The sequence below is a fragment of the Ptychodera flava genome, chromosome 21, assembly GCF_041260155.1.
Source record: "Ptychodera flava strain L36383 chromosome 21, AS_Pfla_20210202, whole genome shotgun sequence".
Classification (NCBI taxonomy): domain Eukaryota; kingdom Metazoa; phylum Hemichordata; class Enteropneusta; family Ptychoderidae; genus Ptychodera; species Ptychodera flava.
Window position 1 is genome coordinate 31,189,233 of NC_091948.1, and position 20,690 is coordinate 31,209,922.

The following is a 20,690-nucleotide window of genomic DNA, read 5'->3' on the forward strand; positions in this document are numbered from 1 at the left end:
GAGACAGACATCCTTCAGTTATTGAACCACTCATTCTATGAGTAGAGATTTCACCATTGCACTTTTGACTTGATGTCTTCAATACATGAATAGGTGCCCTACATTGTGGGCGCCAATCACAAACCAAGAATTTGAACTGAATTGGTAGATTTGGTATAGCAAACTGATAACTGTGTATTCTTTCACAGGAATAACTTAAAAACCCTGAAAACGCAATGCTTTAGTCCAGTCTGCAGGGAATCACGTACACATCATCATTTTTCGTATCTGTTAACATCACGTCAGAGAGTTCAGTTATTCAATCACAGGGAAGGGGTGGGGCGGAACATTTTGATCAAAGACAGATACCATTGTCCTGTCACTGTCCTGTCACAATCTCATTTTGCAATCACATCTCACACCCAAGTGTTTACAACTGACTACTAGAGGCGATCAACTCCTTGCTACACAGAAATAGTTATCATATCATATGCACGCTAACTAGGGTATATTGCATGGTATCTAATAAACAGCAGTCGATGACAGAAAGTGTGCATACATTGAATACATTTGGTTGCCTCCAAGGAATCTTCTGAGGTAGCTGGTGTTTTTGAATTGTCATTAATCTTGTCAGCTTACACAGTATCGGTATTTTGAAAATGCGACTGCTCAGTTGACAATCGAAACCCTCACTGAGGTCTTCAAGAATCAATTAAGAAAGGTCATGCCAGGGTACATTCCAGGCACACTGTAGACACATAAAACATCTGGCTGCTACACCGGCATGATGTATGTTTCCCTTGAAACCCAATCAAAACCAGTAACTGCACACAAACTAGCCTTTTCCTCTATAGTTTGTGTGCTAAAATGGTAGAAAGGTCATGCATTAAACAGGAGCAAAAATTTGTGAAATAAATCATTTAGTGTCAAAAGCAGATTATGTCGGGCAGAAAGTTGTGATGTAAGATATGTAGCTGATAAAGTTTTCATCTCAGCAATATTTATAAAGTATGTTGTCGATGCACTATGTTCAAGCTTTTGATCTTGGAATTTTTCTGTGTCAGTTACATGTATATCACTCACATTCAAAAGTCCTTTGACAGAACCTGAAGTTCTTTGACTATCTGCAGTCATGCTTTGAATAGCAAATGAGGGCAAAATCAAACTTATTTTTGTCACAATTTGTGTGAATTTGATGTAATACATCAAATTCACACAAGAGACTTGGCATACTAATTGTAAATATAAGATAGATTTTATTTCTGAGGAAGAACACTTCAATAAAAACAGTGTTGCTGTATAAGCGCCATGATTAGACCCAACAAATACAAACAGTCCAGTAAGTCTCATACTAGATGATTTTACTTCAATAAAGGAGTTGTATTTCAGTGCTGCACCCTGACTGCCCTTTTTGCAACATATCACACATCTTTGTCCCGAAAATTTTGAAAGTAACAGGCTAAAGATGACATACATGTATACATGTATATGCATGTGGTAAGCTTGCAGTCAATCTAGATTGATGATTGCTCTCACGCACCATTGTATCATTTGCTTAAAAAACCAACAAGTCACAAGAGATAACAGAATGTCTTTTCTGAAAAGAATGTCTTTTCTGTAAAGAAATAGTCCTGTTTCAAGCATAATTTATTTTGATATCATGAATGAGAATTATAAATGTTCACACAAATCTAACAGTGGTTATGAAAAAAAAAATGAGTGAAAAATTTCAAAATTTAAATCTAATCAATATTTTCCACCAGTCTCATTGTGGCAGCTACATACAAGTTTTAAATTCAATAGGACAATACTATGTGCTGTACAGTAATACATTGCTATGATATTTACAAGAAAATTGCATTTGGTTTCACATGTTATTTGGTTTTATCTGTTTCTGAAAAAAAATTTATTGTTCCTATCCTAACAGATCCAGTAAGAAAGCGGAATGAGTAAGAAATCAAAAACAGTCAGGAGAGTGTGCTTCTATCTATTTCCATGACATAATAAAACTTCAAGACCATAAATTTTTATGTAGATCATTTGTCTGTAATTTATTCGTTTTATGTTAATGTCAAAAGTATGAGAAATAATCACAACAATATATTCTAAATGCCACCAATACATAAAATATTCAATAACGCTGAAAAAATGTCAAAGTGTTCAAACTATGCTTCACAGCCAAGTTTACATTTTCTCATAAGTTAAGTGATGTCCACAAGATGTACATGACTTGCTGTACATATCACTTTCCTCGTTGTACGTCTCCTCGCCATATGTGTGTTCATGAGAAGAGATATCCTTTGTCCAAAGACTGCTTCTCACTTCACGTCTAAGTTCTGTGGTGATAAAAAAGGGAAATATGCATGCTGAATAAAAATCATATTTGCTCAAAATAATAGAGAATGTAAATTTTATAGGACCTTGTGTCCACTGATGAAATCCTCATTGTGGAAATGTAGTTGTTCTGATTAGCATTGCCTTGGCACAACAGTCTGATAAACTATCAAGTGTCATAATAAACACCTATTACCTGGTCATGAGGGCTATAGCGCCCGTCTATTACCCTGAGGGGCCATGTGTTATCAGAAACACATCGCCATTCCCCGAGGCCGTAGGCCGAGGGGTATAGCGATGTGTTTCTGGTAACACACGGCCACGAGGGGTAATACACCAGCGCTATAGCCCGAATAAAGACCAGGCTATAGGTGTTTTATAACACACCACATGCTCATGTTGTATTGTTATGTAGTTTTTAATGTGTTTTGATATTTTGCACCACAGCAATCCATTGTGACAAGTTTACTGGGCTATGTTTCCACATCGGTTTCAGTTGTACGTGGTACCACTTTCTTTCAAAAAGTATTCTAAGCATACCTAGCGACATCCTTAGTTGCACTTTAATCTTTTCCGCCAATGAGCTGTTCATGTTCCTACTGTTGGAATGTTGGAAAATGTTGGAAAATCTGTTTCAGAGAATGTGTCGTCACCTATCCCAGACACACTTCACGTTCTAGTCACCTGCTAAAGCTGCAGACGACACTAGGGTCATGTGACTGGGCACTTTTCAAAATTTGGTCAGAACTATTTCCCTAGGGAAATAGCTGTTCAAAAAAATACCCTCTGACGTCACTTTTGTCAATCCGATGGGGACTAGACGTATCTATTTTCTCGTCAGGTGACATATTCTGGAGAATCGTGACACGGAATGGAGGACACGGCGACATTGCACTTTTATATGATATCCGATATTTACGGCTACTAGACTCTACAATATCGAACTTAGATTGAACGATGAGGTGGTGAAATCTTTACTTGGCTAGAACGGTGAGGTTGTGAAATCTCCGATATATATCGGATATTTACTTGCGATTTGACAGACTCTAGTATCGTCTAGTATCGATGCTAGAGTCAGTCCTTGGAAGTCGGGCTTGGCCAGAACTCTGAGGTTGTGAAATCTCGATATATATCGGATATTTACTTGCGATTGACAGACTCTAGTATCGTCTAGTATCGATGCTAGAGTCAGTCCCTGGAAGTCGGGCTTGGCCAGAACAGTAGGGTTGTGAAATCTCCGATATATATCGGATATTTACTTGCGATTTGACAGACTCTAGATCGTCTAGTATCGATGCTAGAGTCAGTCCCTGGAAGTCGGGCTTGGCCAGAACTCTGAGGTTGTGAAATCTCCGATATATATCGGATATTTACTTGCGATTTGACGGACTCTAGTATCGTCTAGTATCGATGCTGGAGTCAGTCCCTGGAAGTCGGGCTTGGCCAGAACTCTGAGGTTGTGAAATCTCCGATATATATCGGATATTTACTTGCAATTTGACAGACTCTAGTATCGTCTAGTATCGATGCCAGAGTCAGTCCCTGGAAGTCGGGCTTGGCCAGAACGGCGAGGTTGTAGGAGGTTGTGAAATCTCCGATATATATCGGATATTTACTTGCGATTTGACAGACTCTAGTATCGTCTAGTATCGATGCTAGAGTCAGTCCCTGGAAGTCGGGCTTGGCCAGAACACTGAGGTTGTGAAATCTCCGATATATATCGGATATTTACTTGCGATTTGACAGACTCTAGTATCGTCTAGTATTGATGCTAGAGTCAGTCCCTGGAAGTCGGGCTTGGCCAGAACGGTGAGGTTGTGAAATCTCCGATATATATCGGATATTTACTTGCGATTTGACGGACTCTAGTATCGTGTAGTATCGATGCCAGAGTCATTCCTTGGAAGTCGGGCTTGGCCAGAACTCTGAGGTTGTGAAATCTCCGATGTATATCGGATATTTACTTGCGATTTGACAGACTCTAGTATCGTCTAGTATCGCTGCCAGAGTCAGTCCCTGGAAGTCGGGCTTGGCCAGAACGGTGAGGTTGTGAAATCTCCGATATATATCGGATATTTACTTGCGATTTGACAGACTCTAGTATCGTCTAGTATCGATGCTAGAGTCAGTCCCTGGAAGTCGGGCTTGGCCAGAACTGTGAGGTTGTGAAATCTCCGATATATATCGGATATTTACTTGCGATTTGACAGACTCTAGTATCGTCTAGTATCGATGCTAGAGTCAGTCCCTGGAAGTCGGGCTTGGCCAGAACGGTGAGGTTGTGAAATCTCCGATATATATCGGATATTTACTTGCGATTTGACAAACTCTAGTATCGTCTAGTATCGATGCTAGAGTCAGTCCTCGGAAGTCGGGCTTGGCCAGAACGGTGAGGTTGTGAAATCTCCGATATATATCGGATATTTACTTGCGATTTTACAGACTCAAATATATTGATATATTGATATTAGAGTCCCCATATCGCCGATAAATATCGGGTAAATATCGGAGATTTCACAGATCCGGCGTGCCGAGGTACAAGGCAAGTATTCTAGTATCGTCTAGTATCGATATTAGAGTCCCCAAATCGCCGATAAATATCGGGTAAATATCGGAGATTTCACAGATCCGGCGTGCCGGGGCACGAGGCAAGTCATTCTAGTATCGTCTAGTATCGATATTAGAGTCCCCAAATCGCCGATATTATCGGGTAAATATCGGAGATTTCACAGATCCGGTGTGCCGAGGTACAAGGCTAGTCATCATAGTATCGTCTAGTATCGATATTGAAGTCCCCAACGGCTTCCCATGGAAGGACGGCATTTCATTCTAGTATCGTCTAGTATCGATACTAGTCCCGAAAACGTCGATATGTCAAACTTCGATACTAGATTGTAAATATCCGATATTTAAAAATTGTGCAAAGTCGCGCCTTCATGACGGAATGAGCATGTGGCGTGTTATAATATGAATTCCCTTTTTCCTTTCACTTTCACTTCTGAGGTGTGCCAGGCAGACTAGACACTGCAAGGTATACAACAGAGCACATCTCTTCACTGACCTTAATCAGATTTAATTGAGCTACAGTTCATGCATATACCGTACAGTGAAACCTGTCCAAACCGAACCATTCAGGGACTGAGAAAATTGTTTGGTTTGGAGAGGTGTTCGGTTTGTAGAGGTCCTTTTAACATAGACTTCTATTGGAATGGGACCGGGAAAAGGGTTGAATTCAGACAGGTTTCACTGTATATAGCTGGCTCAATTTCGGTGATTGTGCTGGGAGGTAAATCCCATGGCTAGATAGTGATTAGCAGAGCCTACCAACCAACCAAGCAATATTGTTGGCTCATAATACATTCAACAATTACCAGGACACTTATTAATTTCAGAAATTATCAGCTGGTCAACTTTGAAGGTCATGTTACACTGTGTGATTTGGTGTCAATGCATAACAGACATTGTACCTCAGTTTGTAACTCACACTGGGAACTGCACGTAGGAACAATAAGGACAACCCATGGTAGAATGAACATAGAGGTCTGATGCACTTTAAGTAATGGCCACCTTTGATCGTGGGTGAGCTGTACTCTTTCACAAGCACCACAAAGGATATAATAATGGCATGCTTCACACTTCAATTACCACAGAGCTAGTGCAATGGTTTATTGCCCTATACAGTAAATCGTAAACAACATCACTTTTGTTCTGTGAAACCTGATTTGACCTTATCACAATGGCTTGACCAGAAACCATGAAACTCTCTGGCACATGTGATGGACACTGATCCTGGAGACAACCAAATTATTTGAGATAACGTTCTCACCGTCCAAATCAATAGCATCAAAAGGTCATCTTCCTTCTATTATATCACGGTCCTTCTATCACATAGGGACCATGATGATATTGACAAAATTACTTCCAGAGAGTAGGTGTGGCTTTCAAGTTACAAGTTATAGTGAAAATATCTTCAATCTGAGTGTGAATACAAGATGAGTGGTCATCATTTCCAGTGATAACTGCAATAAACAGTGTTTTAAGTTCATCACAGTAACCACAACCACCCGTGAGTAACTTGCATATGACAAGAAGTAGATTTTTTCCAAGATGGCAAGTTATATTGTAGCTTATATTGCAATCATTAAAACCTTCCATCTTTTCAAACTCATTTGTTTGCATGGACAAATTTGGTAGAATAGATCATTTTTCTTTTTGACTGATAATTATTACTGTTTCATCGACAGAGTAGCTTTAGATTTTAAAATGATTGATAGTGTTTGCATGCTTTTCCTGTTGCTGACATCTATACTGTCCACAATGGAATCACAGCTAGTTGTTAGCAGTAATCCTGATGGGTAATACTCCAACACAACAACCAACACAATAACAATAGCAGCAGTATGAATTAATCTTATCATTAAACTGGTTGAGTCCAGTCAATGAGTACAGTCCAGACAATGCCAAACCAAGTGTTGCCAGATTTTATCTAAAATTTTCACATACAATTTATCTTGAAGATCATTTTTTTTGTTGTTTTGTAAGTTCTTCACTTTTACTCTCGATTCCCTTTGTTTGATATAAATGCTGTTGAAAGGAAACTCCTCCTGGCTTTTAGAGTTGGCTAATAAATTGAATGAGTTCAATTGAGAAGAAGATATACTGTTTGGTTTCGGTCAGGGGCCACCATGTACACTGAGATCCTTGCGCAATTTACAGCAGAGTCTCTTCCTAGTACGCATAAAATGTGAAAACTGGTTTTCAGTTACTTCGTGAAAATTATTGGCAATTAATTTTAATACTTCCTTGAAGCTTGGATTACAGATCACACATCTACCAAGTAAAAAATCACACTGCCACGGTTGTAGCAGATTCTGGATGAGATGTGGCTGTACTTTGCAACAACAGTCACATGTCATCAAAATAGATTGTGTTCTGATAGTATGAATTATCATCACATACCAAGAGATTCTTCTGACCACTTGCCAAACTGCAGAGTGTGACTAAAACTCAAATTTGGAGCTGCGCCCCAAGGTTAGATAAAGTGGAAATTTGACCTTCTGGCTCACCTGCACCTTACTATGCATGGCTATGAACTTTGTTCAAACTTGACACAGTTACCATAGGCTCTATTATCAGTGCAAATAAATTAAACATCCAAATATCTTGTTTATATGAACAACTGTTGAATTGATCACGGTCCAAGAGAACGTGATTTGATGTCTTTACTTCAAGGGTCTTCAGCTGAAACCCTGTCGGTATACTAACTGAGAGCCAAAGCAGACAAAATTTGATATGGGAAGTATTATTTGCTGAAAGTCAGAATTGAAAGCTAATCTTTGTAAGGTCAGTAAATAGACTTATAATATGTCAATGAGGCCATCAAAGTTGAATCATAGGGTTGACCACAGTCCTGGACTGTTGTTTAGCTAATCAAAGTTCTGGTTTGGAAAGCAAATTTTGATCTCTTTGCTATAAATTCAAAGGATGGTTCAAAATTCAGAGGAAGCAAGGCTATACCCTGTGCTAAAGACTGTAAACTATCATTGATGATCAATGAGATGACAAAAAAGTGGGAATTATTTTTCCCAGAACAGCTGAACTTGACATTGCACAAGCCGTCAGTTGCTCAAAGAGGCACTTAAAATCTCCAAACGCCAGGCTACAAAGTTTGATGACATGTCTCTCAACTGTCAAAATATGTGTTTTGGAGTAACGGGAAAGTTTCTTCCACACGTTACTCAACTGTATCACGGTTCCTAGGGACCACAACTGTATGACTCAGTCATGCTGGAGAATGAGAATGTCTAAACATCTTATGCAGAGACAGTATCTTCTTCAGAAGGAGACTTGTCTATAATGTCGGTGTCACATTTGCATTTAAACAGGAATTTAACAATTCAACACAAAACTAAACCTAAGGAGCTCCTCCTAATATTTTCAAAAGGTAGTTGGACTGGATATCCACAGTCATGTGACAAAATTGTAGCAACTAATTAGCCGGAGATATGAAATATGCAAATATCACTGTTAAAGTTAAACATTAACATTATATTCTGGAATCTTCTTACTTTCTGTAGTTTTACAACGTGCTTGATTTAAGAGATTAAGCGGGAAGTTACAGGATCATGGGTGCACAATAGGGGGATTACTGATGACGCAGCCATTTGCATACACTGGGCGGGAGTTTTGAAATCTCGTAGCATCGCTTTGACTGTATGATAAATTTGAAGAATAATAATAGGCGCTTTCATGACATATGCAAAAAGGAGTCAAATGGTCGTACAGGGAACACATTTTGAAACATATGCGTTCTCCAACATAAAACAGAACCTTTTTCAGTTTATTTTAGACTCAAATTTAGCCGCTTAGTTGCTATATATTCACAGACACCATATGTAAAAGTCAATGACAATGAACGCCTGACACATGGCAAAATTATGGGATTCTAGGACCATGGATGTAAAAAATAGAAGGATACAGGACAGCCCTAATAATCCCTTTCACACCTATTGTTATTTCTCTGTCTACGCTGGTCTTTGAAGTTGTGGCATGGTTTCCGCGATCAGGACGGCTCAGACACATCCACTTCACTCACAATATCATGTACATCAAATTATTGTTGCCAAATTCATAAAAAAAACCTTTCAAACTTGTGAAATTGCTTGTGTTGAATGCCCAGACTTAACAGAGCTCAAACAAACCAAAGACTGAGAAAATCGACGCATATTTGACCAAGTTATGACTATTCTTTTGAACCGACTTGGATAAAGTCCCCTGATCATAAAATTACTCTAACTTACAAAGTATCTAACCGCGTAGTCTGATTTTTTCTTAATTAGGAGGTTCAAGGTATGAACGCTTAAAAAATGTTTGTCCTAAGTGCTGGTTCGCCTGGCCGTTGAATTTATCATATTCTAAAATTGGGCTATATTTGCGGTACGCCAATAGTTAGTCCCCATAGGATTGCGTGCAAATGCGTTCGTCGTTCATGCCATGGTTCATCCGTTTGAAGTCACGTTTCCAGACATTCAAAGACACTGCTGATAGAACTGTTACGCCAAAACTAAAGTCATAATAAAGACTTTCCTGTCTGGACATGTTTGGCGATCTGAGTACCTGGCCAAAAATTCCCTGGTGATTTTTTCGCCGAAGTTCATTGCGTCGCGTCACCATTCTGCACGGGTTGAGGCATTGTTCAAGAAGGGGAAAGGTTATTACACATGCGCAGTTCTTGTTATACCGTCTTTACGTGAGACAGAAAGTGAGCCAGGAGCTATGTAGTCGATTGTTTTCCTCCTCGATGAGCCGCATATCATCGTTAAGATAGAAAAAGGTCGTAGTATTGCTACAACAACATTACTGGCACGAAAGACGCTATTTTTTACGCTGTCTGTGGTATTGCACAGAAAGACTCGACATTTACCGACAACAACCCGAAGGTACGCTATGTATAAAATAACACGCTAATCCCGTTACGGGATTACCAGATAACGAATCGGCGGCAACTATCCCTTGAACAAAGGATCAAAGGACTGTCCTGTATCCTTCTATTTTTTACATCCATGCTAGGACCAAACAGGGCAATTGTCCAATCAGTAGTGTGGCTTGTTTACATTTGCATAGATTGATGATAATCAAGCTTTTATAGGGGAAGTTAGCATGCCATTTACTTATCTATGTTGATCATAAGATCAGCTTTTAGGAAAACATGATATCAAAGCAGTGGGATAAGGATTAAGGTATTTCACAGGTGTAAATCTGAAGAAGCTTTTGATAATAAGCTGATATTAAGTTATCAAAGTACTGCATTTCACGCCTGATATGATCAAACACTAATTTAAAATTAACTTGCAGTCATTCACTGGCACCATACTGCTATACAACTTCATAACACATAGTATCATTGATAACACTCCATGATTTTATGTGCAACTATTTGAGTTTGTTTGCCCTGAATTGCGTCTTCACGATGAATGGCAATGATATACAGTGCTGCAGTACTGGAGACTGAATGGAAGTTAATTATAGTAAATGTACCACTTTAAATAATTTTAGGGACACTGTCAGTCTTTACTACAGATTGAATAAAGTTCAATGACAGTGGGGGACCATGGAAAGATATCTTCAATCATGGAGGTAAAAAAAACAGTCACAAAGGCTCTAAATTGTATTGCATTCCTTTTTACTGAAGTGGTTAAAGGCCAGGGCCTTGATCCCTGAGATCAAGTTTGTTTTAGTCTGTGAGAGGATCGTGGAGTGTCATAGCCTTTTGTTTTCCATTGAAAATGTAATGTAATAAGTATATTTCCCTGCAAGACAATCTGACGCCGACACAGGCCTTTAACCCTTTCACCACCATGGTTTGTCCAAAATCCATTGTTTTCTATGGTAAAGTTGGACCTGTATACAGGGAACTGGGGTGAAAGGGTTAAATCCACTTACTGCCTTTGTGTATGTACCCTTTTGTAACCATGTGTTTTACAGATACCCAAGCTCATAGCTGTCTATTTTATGTACATGCACTTCGACCTTGGGAGAAATCAGCTGCTCAGTCAAGTTCAAAAGTGAAGGGATATGTGCATGCAGAGTTTTTCGATTCTCTAGATAGCAATCATTGTAGGGAAACCAGATATTTACCGTAGGTACATCTCCAGATAAGTTACGGCTATTTTTCAGAAAACTAAAATGTGGGTGCATTCAATTTTTTCTGAACAACGATTAATAATACTCAGGATAGAATTGAAACATTTGTTTTGCATTGAAAAGAATGATGGGGATATGTTCTTTCGTGTGAGATATGGCTCATGTGTGACCGTTATTAGTTTTTCTGACTAGTTTTCCATTAATGGTAAATCATACCTCCATAGTGCATCCATGTTTGTTTGTTTCTAGTTCATTCAAGACAAAGCACTTAATAAAAACATATCGCAATCAGACTACCCGCTGCACTACTGTGGCTCAAGGTTTTGCCTGGGTATTTGGGTTATGAATGTGTGTTAATTATTCAACTGGGTTATGTATGTGTGTTAATTATTCATGGCCTTCAACCCAAATACCCGGGCAAAAACATCAAGCTACACAGTACTGCAGCTACCAGACTAATAGCTATGCAAAACTGCACCTGACAGCTTGATTGAACACGACTGTAGCTGAAGTACTATCAGAAATAGTCAGCCAAGTTATATGCATTATGCATATTGCCACGGCCCCTCCACAAGCATACCGGTAGATATTGCTAATCCTTTACAGTGAATATGGAACCACGGTACGTCCCTCCACAAACGGTCAAGAAACGCTTTTGTTCAAAGGTGCTGATCACCTACACAGTTGCAACAGTCCGCGTTGCGGCGGACGCAGGAAGCAAATGACGTCATAGGCATGTTAGCGTCTTGTTTCAGTGGCGTCTTGTGACACGGTCCCGCTCCGGTATTCTACGATTTTCAGTCAATCAAGCTACTTTATTTTCATCTTTCTGCACTATTTCGCATGTATTTGAAGACTTTTGTGGCTACGTGAGACGATGAGTAAAACAGTTTCTTAAAGATCTAGGTCACTATCGAGAAATCTTGGATGGTATTTTATGGCTGAGTTCAGCCATGAGGTGATCTTGACCGACGCCATGCATTTCGGAAACACTGTGAATTTTACTCCCCCGTTTGTTTTTTCACCTTTCATCAAAAAAGTAAGTCATGCACCTCCTAACAAGGCAAAGACTTCGAAAAAATAGGGAATCGTGTTGTGTTGTTATTTTGAAACCTAATTCGACAAGAAAACTAGTCTTTTTTGCCGTGTTTATATTTTCAACTGAAAACAAAATGGCGTCGCTTGGGATCGACGAGTCGTATCTGCATTACATGGGAAAATCCTAAAATGTCTTCCTTAACTCCCTTTTGATATCGATTTAACATGATAATTCCTCAGTTCCAAACTTTGAGAGTTCGATTTGAAAATTTTAATCGTTTTCAACAAAATTCAATGCACGAAATCAAGGAACTCTTATGATGACCTGTTTTTGCAAGGTGCTCCCGTCGACCGTGCGTCGACCCATTGAGAGTTGGCGTTATGGTAATAGTGCAACGTTTTTTCCCCCTTTTTTTCTCCTTTATCGATCGTTCAGAGGTGTCAAGTGCGTCCCTATCGATCGTTCAGTCTTCTCAAAAGTAGGCAATCAGGTTCATGACGGAATCTGTTCTTTCTTATAGACACAAGTTACTGCCGAACCCAATGTTTTGATTTTGTCGACCTTTCGAATTCTGAGATCGCCAAATTTAGAGAATCTAGAAACCCTACAAGTGTCGCGACATTTTGGTGACATGACCTCCCCAAGCCTGGGCGCCCAACTCTCTGCCATGGATTTTCCTGATTGAGGATCAAGTGAGATACAAATCATGTCGTGTATAGGTTTCGTATGTTACCCACGAGAGTCCGTGGTCAGCCCCTCGATTGGTATTTGCTAGCCCTACGAGTATGGCAAGAGTGTCCGGCTTTGGCTACGCCGATATAGGACGTGGGAGGCGGCGTAGCCAAAGCCGGACACTCTCGCCATACTCGTAGGGCTAGGTATTTATATACAAACTGATTGTATTGGTTGCTACACTGTGGACATTGGAAGACCAAGCAAGGCTTGGGTTTCGCAGCAGTACGTGTCAACGCAGGATTTTATCTTCCAAAATGAAGTCCCAATCAACATGGGAGTCGTCAAAATTGACGAAATCGTCTCCGAACTTGTACATAGTTCACGCTGCGTGACTCCACGGTGATCTCTCTTGGAAGATATGGCAGGCAGATGTAAACAAACTTTGACTTTAGACGCATGCGCAGACAATAATCAGAATGGATTCTGGGAGAATTAAGTTTCTGCTTACGACAATTTTATGCACGTAACTGTTAACACCTCCCGCCGCGCGCATGATAATCCGGGATTATCCTCATCAGTAAAATCAACAGAAAGCCAAATCGAAACCCGGACTATAACAAAAGAAACTGGTGGCGTTTCTTGACCGTTTTGTGGAGGGACCGTGATGGAACCACCCGCTGGGAGTACAAACGGCGGTTACACTCATGGTCCAAAGGGTTGTAACTCCTTCTTTCATTTACCTCCATGCTTCAACACATTTCTCACAGTATGGTGACAGTTGCACATGGGATATTTGTAATTTCGGTGAAAGGCCATTAATAATTAACACACATACATGACAAGGGAAATTTTATTGTGTTTCCGAAGGGTGACGATTTAGCTCTATTTCGATTATCATGCACAAATTTATGCTATTCAGTATGTTCATTAAGTTAAATCATGGAATTGAAATGTTTTGATTCCAAAACCTGTCAGCAATTTAATGTCTATATCAGTATTGTCATTGGATTTTTGCTCTTCAAAACCACAGTTACCCTACTGTAGAGTAGCTGTGTCAAGACTTTCATTTAACCCTTTGAATCCGGTTCGGACATAAATGTGTTACCAACGTAAAGTTGGCGTCATCCTCATCCTCATCCTCAGCTTCAGGTGACCTTTCTAGCTGACGCTGAAAATGACACTACTCAGCGTCAGCTTAAGTGTGGTATCCGAAGATTGACGAAGTTGCGCTACCCGATGACGGATAAATGATAAAATTCGCCCAAAACTTAAGAAAATAACAACTCCATTCTTTCTCAACTTTCTTTTGAATCGTAAAACTGGTTCGCAGGTAATATTTTATCGTTAGAATGTCTCATACAGACCAGTTTTTTGGAAATGTTCGTAATTTTCAGTCCATGGATCCGTGGATGTGTTTGTTGGTATCCTCTCAACTCTTGCGTCAAGATTTTCCAAAAATTGGTGCAAAAAAAGTATACGTGGTCCGAAATGTTTAAAAATCGCCACCATGAGAGGCGATATGAAAGCCCTAATTATTCAGAGGACATATAAAACAATTAACTGGTATAACTATGACTTGAGGCCTGAAAAGTCAAAGTATTAAACATACAACCTTTGAACTTTAAGGAAATTAAGGGCTAAGAATGTTGCGTTATAACTACATCGTGAGAAACGGATATTAAGAGGAGAGGTTACTAAATATTATGAAATACATACCCCACTGTGTTTTGATTAACATTTACAGTGATATGAAACTTGGAGCACATTTTTAAAGTCGTTTTAACACTTATCATTCCATCACACGCATTCGGGAATAATCGGATCTGACGCCGGTGAAGCTGACGCTGTAGCGTCATCCTCATCCTCATTTTCGCGTGACCCCTGAGGCTGAGGATGAGGATGAGGATGACGCCAACTTTACGTTGGTAATATCCAATGATTTCATAGAGTACCAGGGGGTCAGGGTGCAAGGGTTAAGAGAGGTGGTTTGAGGTCAGATATGAAAAGTTTCGTCTGCAGTTAGGTCTACGTAGTCAATAAACTTCTTAAAAAATATTTTACAGCTGTACTCTGCTACTGTTAAATTTGCTGGCTGTCATTTTGTTCAATTTGCAATGTCACCTGCCATGACGGTTAGCACAGTCTGTTTCACATACTCACTCAAAGTTATGATCACACTGCGGTATATGAACTTTGTTAGACATTTTGACATTTAAAAAAAAAATCTAAGTTTCATTCTGAAAACACACTATAAATAACTGACAAATCTTTATCAAAAACTTGGCAATACATAGTTACCTTTCATCTTTTTGTCAAACTTCTTCTGTTTCAATTTCTCTTTATTGACACTTCTCTTTTCCTTTTGTTCTTCAATCTTTTCTTTACTGCCCCATACTTGCAATGCTCTCGCTTCTACCTGTATTTCCAAAGAGATGATCACCCTAAGTCAGTAAAGAGTTTCTACATTTGTTGGCAGTGTACCCTCTAAGCTAAATTGACACAACATTTAGCGGTACTCAAGAAAGTTCTCTCAGATGAAAGAAAATTTATATATTGCATGTACCGGTAGCATGTACTGTTATCGGATTGACTCAAAGAAATTGATATATTGCATGCATGTACTGTTATCAGGTTGACACAAGGAAATTTATATATTACATGTACTGTTATTGGACTGACTCAAAATAAATTGATATATTGCATGCATGTACTGTTATTGGACTGACTCAAAATAAATTGATAGTTTGCATGCATGTACTGTTATCGGACTGACACAGAGAAATTTATGTGTTACATCATAGACTCTAATCCGTTTTTAGAGTCTATGGTTACATGTACTGATATCGGGCTGACACAAGGAAATATTGCATGTACTGTCATTAGGCTGACTCAAAGAAATTTCAACATAGCAATACTCCTCAATTGACTTTAAGAGTTTGTGAATTTGAGGGCCAAAGGGGACACTGATATAACAGCTTCTGCGTCCACATATTGCCCTTCAGAATTAATTTTGCCATCTAGAATCAACAAAAATTTTCTGGTTCTAAAGCTACTCTCCTACCCTCCTACCACCAAATTCAAACCTTGTTATTTTCTGTCATAGATATACATGTAGGTCAAGCCTTTACTGGGCCTGTAGCTATAGCTGTTACTGGGACTGCAACTTCTCGGATGGAGAGAAAAAGGTAAAATACTAATCCGTCACCTTCCCAACATGGCCAATATGATAATGTTTATTGCTGCGGTTGAGGAGACAATCCTGACATCAATTTATTTTGACAAGAAACAGTGCAAAGGCACCCAGAAATAACAAACAGTAAACCCTCAAGGTTGTTAAATGTCACAAAGGACACTGTTAAAAAGTTACAGCTGTTGTCTAATTGAGTTTGTAATTGACTTTGAACATTATCACATACATGAACAAATTGGAAAAGTAGGCAGCTATATCCCTCTTTTTACAATTACCGAAAAATATTCCTGCTGAAATCCTGTTACTTTACTCAGATTTTGTTCTAGTCGTAAATATTCAAATCAACTGTCAGAGATAAGCCAAGGAAAGTAAAATTGCACAAGTCTAGCAACACCATACAATCTCTGTAGAATCCTACATTTATTTACACTGGACTGGAAAGAGGCTTGCCAGGGCCAGCGACCACATAGAGTCCATATATGTACCTGTGACTTCAGGAAGAGTCGCATGTCCCCCCATCTAGCATTGTGTGGATTCTTCCGAACGATGAATTTTAAAGGTGGTTCACGTTTGTCAAAATCACAATCCTTAAGTAAATAGTGTTGTTTGGCATCTGTTTTGGTTATCAATGCATGTCTTTCTTCATTATCTCTGAAAGAAGGGAAGATAGGAAATATAAATTTCCACACCCTATCTCCTGATTGTATCATACAGCTAAGGAATATCATACACCGGAAAAAATTGTCAGCATTTCATTTTAGTCCACATGATGTTAGTCTTTGAAATCTTATACAGATACTAAATTGATTTTACAGTTTTTCAGTTACTTTTATGAGAGACACGCTGTTGATCAGTCTGCAGTGCCTACACCCTGTTGGAAATCAGGATCACCGATTAGAATCAGGCAACACATATTCCTTCTCCAGACACTGTCAGTTTTGTGTGAACTTCGTGTCACATGAACTTTGACCTTCCAAACATTACAAATACAGCTTTGTGTTTTCCAGACATCAGCTTTCAATGTTGATCTCATTACAAGCCAGACAGTGAGCAACATATCACCTTACCTACAAGTGTCACAGATATCAACATCATAGTGATTGAGCAGAAATGATTCTGAGAAGAGGTTGCCACATTCTTCACATCGAGGCCTGTTATCGATGATTGGAGCTGTACAGATATTTTACAAAAAAACAATTTCAATTATTGCATATCATTAAGAAAACTATCAAATTTCAAATGTACCAGATATGAGATTTTCCCTTTGACTGCTAGATGTAAAGCAGAAAAATTACCTCCAAATTCAAAGTAAACTGAAAGATGATTAGATAGTTTATCATCAGTCAAAACTCTCTGTGGTTTTTACATTGTCTCTGTCTGTTGCTATGACAATTGTGTCATAATTAGATTTCAGAAATCAGACACAACTGGTGATAAGACAAAAATGCAGGCATTTACGAAGACAAGTAATTGTGCCTATAGTTCCATGTTTTTGTATAGCTATATGTCTTACATATGGTACTGTGTTTGTTAATTATTCTCTCTCTCGATTAGCTGGGATGCAGCTGACATGGTTTCTATTATCTTCTTGTCACAGGAATACTTTCATTGGGTTCCTGATTTGTCTAAATTCATTTAGATTCATTTTTCCATTATGAAGAAATAGGGATTCTCAATTTGGTAATTGGTGAGATATTCAGAAAAGGACACCTTTCTCTGATGTTGGTGAAAAGAAGACAAACGATCCTATGTTATCACAGTTATGGATTCATCAAAGACTTTGACAGTTTTTGCAATTGTTTTATGATGTTTGTTGTTCAAAAATCTGTAAGTGACTTGAACTTTAATGATCTCTGTCAGCAATTGAGTATGTTGTGGGAAAGAAGAAATTATACCTTAGAGGACAGATTTTCGCACTTCCAGATATTTGTTTACAGGAATTGGGTTTGAGATAAAATGCACCGAGTTTTGTCTGCCATATGCAGTTTTTAATTATCATGCATCCCCAAGAAGTACTGATAGGGTAAATGTATGGCACCGATCAAGGTGTATATCTGATATCAGTTGAAATCATCAGCCCAAGTATTAGAACTACTGGTTATACTACAACATAATTTTCTGCATGTCAATAGGAAAATGCCATTAAACACTCTCTGTGTCCCTGTAAATCGCTGCTCATCTGGTAAGTATGCATCAATTCAGAAAAAGTCTGAAGTGTCTAGAAACCCAATGGGAGTCAGGGTTATATATGGTGACACCATCATGAAGCTACAGGGACCAATTACACATAATATCACAACTCTGACCATACCTGGCTGCTCCACAATTTTGAGAGATTCTTGATTCTTTTCATCTTCTGTTTCCTCTTCAAGGAGAAAACCAGCCCCCGTGTCAATCAAGCGTCCTGACACTTTGATACCTGATACTTCAGGCTTGTCACTCCTGTAAGAAAATGTTATCGTATTGTGAAATTCACGTACATCTGTATTCACTGAAGAGTCAACATATATGACCCTCCAAGCAATAACAATTGTAGACTGTATGCATTGCCTTGTGTGAAAGACAAGACAAGATTTTCGACATTAAGGACAGTGGCTTGTGAACTGATACAGAGCTTGTTCACCATGTATCCTAGATACCATTGCCATTTACATTTGCTGATTAATTTGGCCATTCTATCCTTAATACTGGCAATTTCCAAAGCATAGCTTTGTGAGATTCACCAGCTCACAAAGTACACAACATTATGACTGAGGGGAGTCAGGGCACATCAGTGTTTAAGTAGAGAAGTGGAGAGTCTAGTTCACTGCTGGATCCTGTGTCTTTGAAAACAGAGAAAGCCATGCATGACAACGACAAACCAATGCATGATCACAAAGTTAAGACTTTTTTGACGACAAAAAGGGTAGTTTATTTCATATTGTCTCATTTTTTTTCTAATTAGTCGAAATATTCTACGGACTGAATTTTCTCTGATTCAAGACTAAATTTGTGTTAGTGGCATTGATAGTCTGTCTGCAGTGCCTCGTGCCTTCTCTGCATAAAATACCAGTGTAGCAACTTCGGCATATGGAATATGATGGTCCCCAAAGGCTTGAAGGCAAGTGTCGACGGTGAAGACTCAACTTCCAACTCTCTACCCACCTCTCAGCATTACTAATGTTTGGAAGCGTACAACGTAAATAGTTTCCAAATCTCCATATTATAATGAATGGCTTAGCATACAGATTTAATTCAATACAGACACTTCTGAAAGTATCAAAGAACAGGAAATATTGTCAAAACAGGATGAGATGATCTTTTAAACTTGAGTCAAGGTCAACTTCTGGTCATTTCTTATAACTTTAGCATCTGTTAAAACAATACATCACTCAACACAAGACAGATGTTCCTTCAAGGTTTGGAGTGTAAACAGGCTTAGTGAATCACTGGGAAGTTACATGTTTTCTATCAGTCAAGTTGATTACTTTAGGTCAACATTACAGTAAACATCAGAAATCATGAGGAGGGGATACCGAAGATATTACACTTTCCGTGTTCTCGCTGGTCAAGGCAAATGACGCTATATGAAAAAGAAAAACTTACACAAAGCCCACTTTTCTGTCTCTATGTGAGAAAACTGTCTGCGTCCGCATTTCACCGTAACTGTCCGTATCTGCTGCAATTGTAATGTGGGTCTTGTACTTCATAATGATGGTGGTTGCAGATGCAGACATGGATGGTTTTCTCGCACGCAACAGAAAAGTGAAACTGATGCGGAGTCAGTGGTTTAGCCTATGGTAGCCGGGCTGCAGTGGGAGGTGTGGCCAGTAACATACAGCCCTGTTGTGTTGTGCAGAGCTAGATGTAACTGTGAAAACAACCACACCAGCACAGGGGAAAGACTTTCTGATAGGCCCATCCCAACTTTCTTTTTTGAGTACATCATTGTTGGGTTACAGCACACCCAGATATAAACCCTAACCCGTCTCTACTGTCATTCTTCAAAGGAACAATTCTCCAATTAAACTGATTTCATGTACGGGGACCAAAAGGTAGTAAATTGATTTGTCACATACTTTTTGCAGTCATCAGTCTATTAATTCCTTTGTTTGTTTACTTGTTGTCTTGTCTCTTTTCTGTCGTCTGTATGTTGCTGGTACGTTTGTTTACTTGCACTTGTTCACTTGTTTATCATAAAGTCTGAGCATCCTGTGTTGTGACCACAGGTTACAACCATATTACGACAATGCTTGAAGATTACGTGTAATAAGTATACATGTGATAAGCCACGCTTCAGGTCCACCAGCAACTTTAGCCATGGAGGAATCTCCATGCCCTAACTCTTGCTGCAGTTCCGTAGCCCACATCTTTCCCAGGCGATTTTGGGTTGTTCGGGAAAATCACCTATCATCATCAAGGTCAAAAAAGGGGTAGAACTTACTTCCTACTCGGCTTTTCTGTCGGATATGGTCTGCTTGTTAACCTTGCTTGGCGTAGAAGCAGTGCTTTCTGTCTGTTCCTTTCAATCTTGGCTCTCTGTGCATCAGACAGGTTTGGGTGTTTGGGCGAATCGGTTTGAGATTTATTGTTGACATCGTCAGATTCACTTAACCCGGAAGACGCACGTTTGTCGCCCTCTAATTCCATCACCTTTCAAAACTAAGCATTAGATAGTTGTTTTGGATAATATTAAGTTGCACAGGTTCGTAAAATATTTACTTTTACTGCAAGCTAGAGTTTTAATCGTTGAGGTAGCCCTCAAGTGTGAGAATGGCGGGTGGAATACTGCCGCGAAGCCATGGCCATGGGGGCAGCCATTTTTCTACGCATGAGAGCTAGTCACATGAC

General features: G+C 39.2%; 1 protein-coding gene across 1 annotated transcript; it reads right to left on the reverse strand.

Annotated features, from left to right (window-relative positions):
* Positions 1-1,608: 1,608 nt before the first annotated feature.
* On the reverse strand, positions 1,609-20,687 carry LOC139122019 (DNA repair protein complementing XP-A cells homolog). Its single transcript, XM_070687381.1, has 6 exons — positions 20,284-20,687; positions 18,172-18,302; positions 16,928-17,030; positions 16,346-16,511; positions 14,969-15,086; positions 1,609-2,315 (listed from the first exon to the last, which is right to left on the reverse strand). Exons 1-6 carry the CDS (start codon positions 20,487-20,489, stop codon positions 2,164-2,166), a joined length of 876 nt encoding a protein of 291 aa, XP_070543482.1. The 5' UTR covers positions 20,490-20,687; the 3' UTR covers positions 1,609-2,163.
* Between the last annotated feature and the right edge of the window lie 3 nt (positions 20,688-20,690).

Bases quoted from the DNA above. Each gene is read 5' to 3' on its own strand.
- LOC139122019 (XM_070687381.1), bottom strand. From the start codon at position 20,489: ATGGAATTAGAGGGCGACAAACGTGCGTCTTCCGGGTTAAGTGAATCT. The intron at 17,031-18,171 runs GTATGGTCAGAG...ATATCTGTACAG, and splicing joins CAAAATTGTGGAGCAGCCAG to CTCCAATCATCGATAACAGG. The intron at 16,512-16,927 runs GTAAGGTGATAT...CCCTTCTTTCAG, and splicing joins GATATCTGTGACACTTGTAG to AGATAATGAAGAAAGACATG.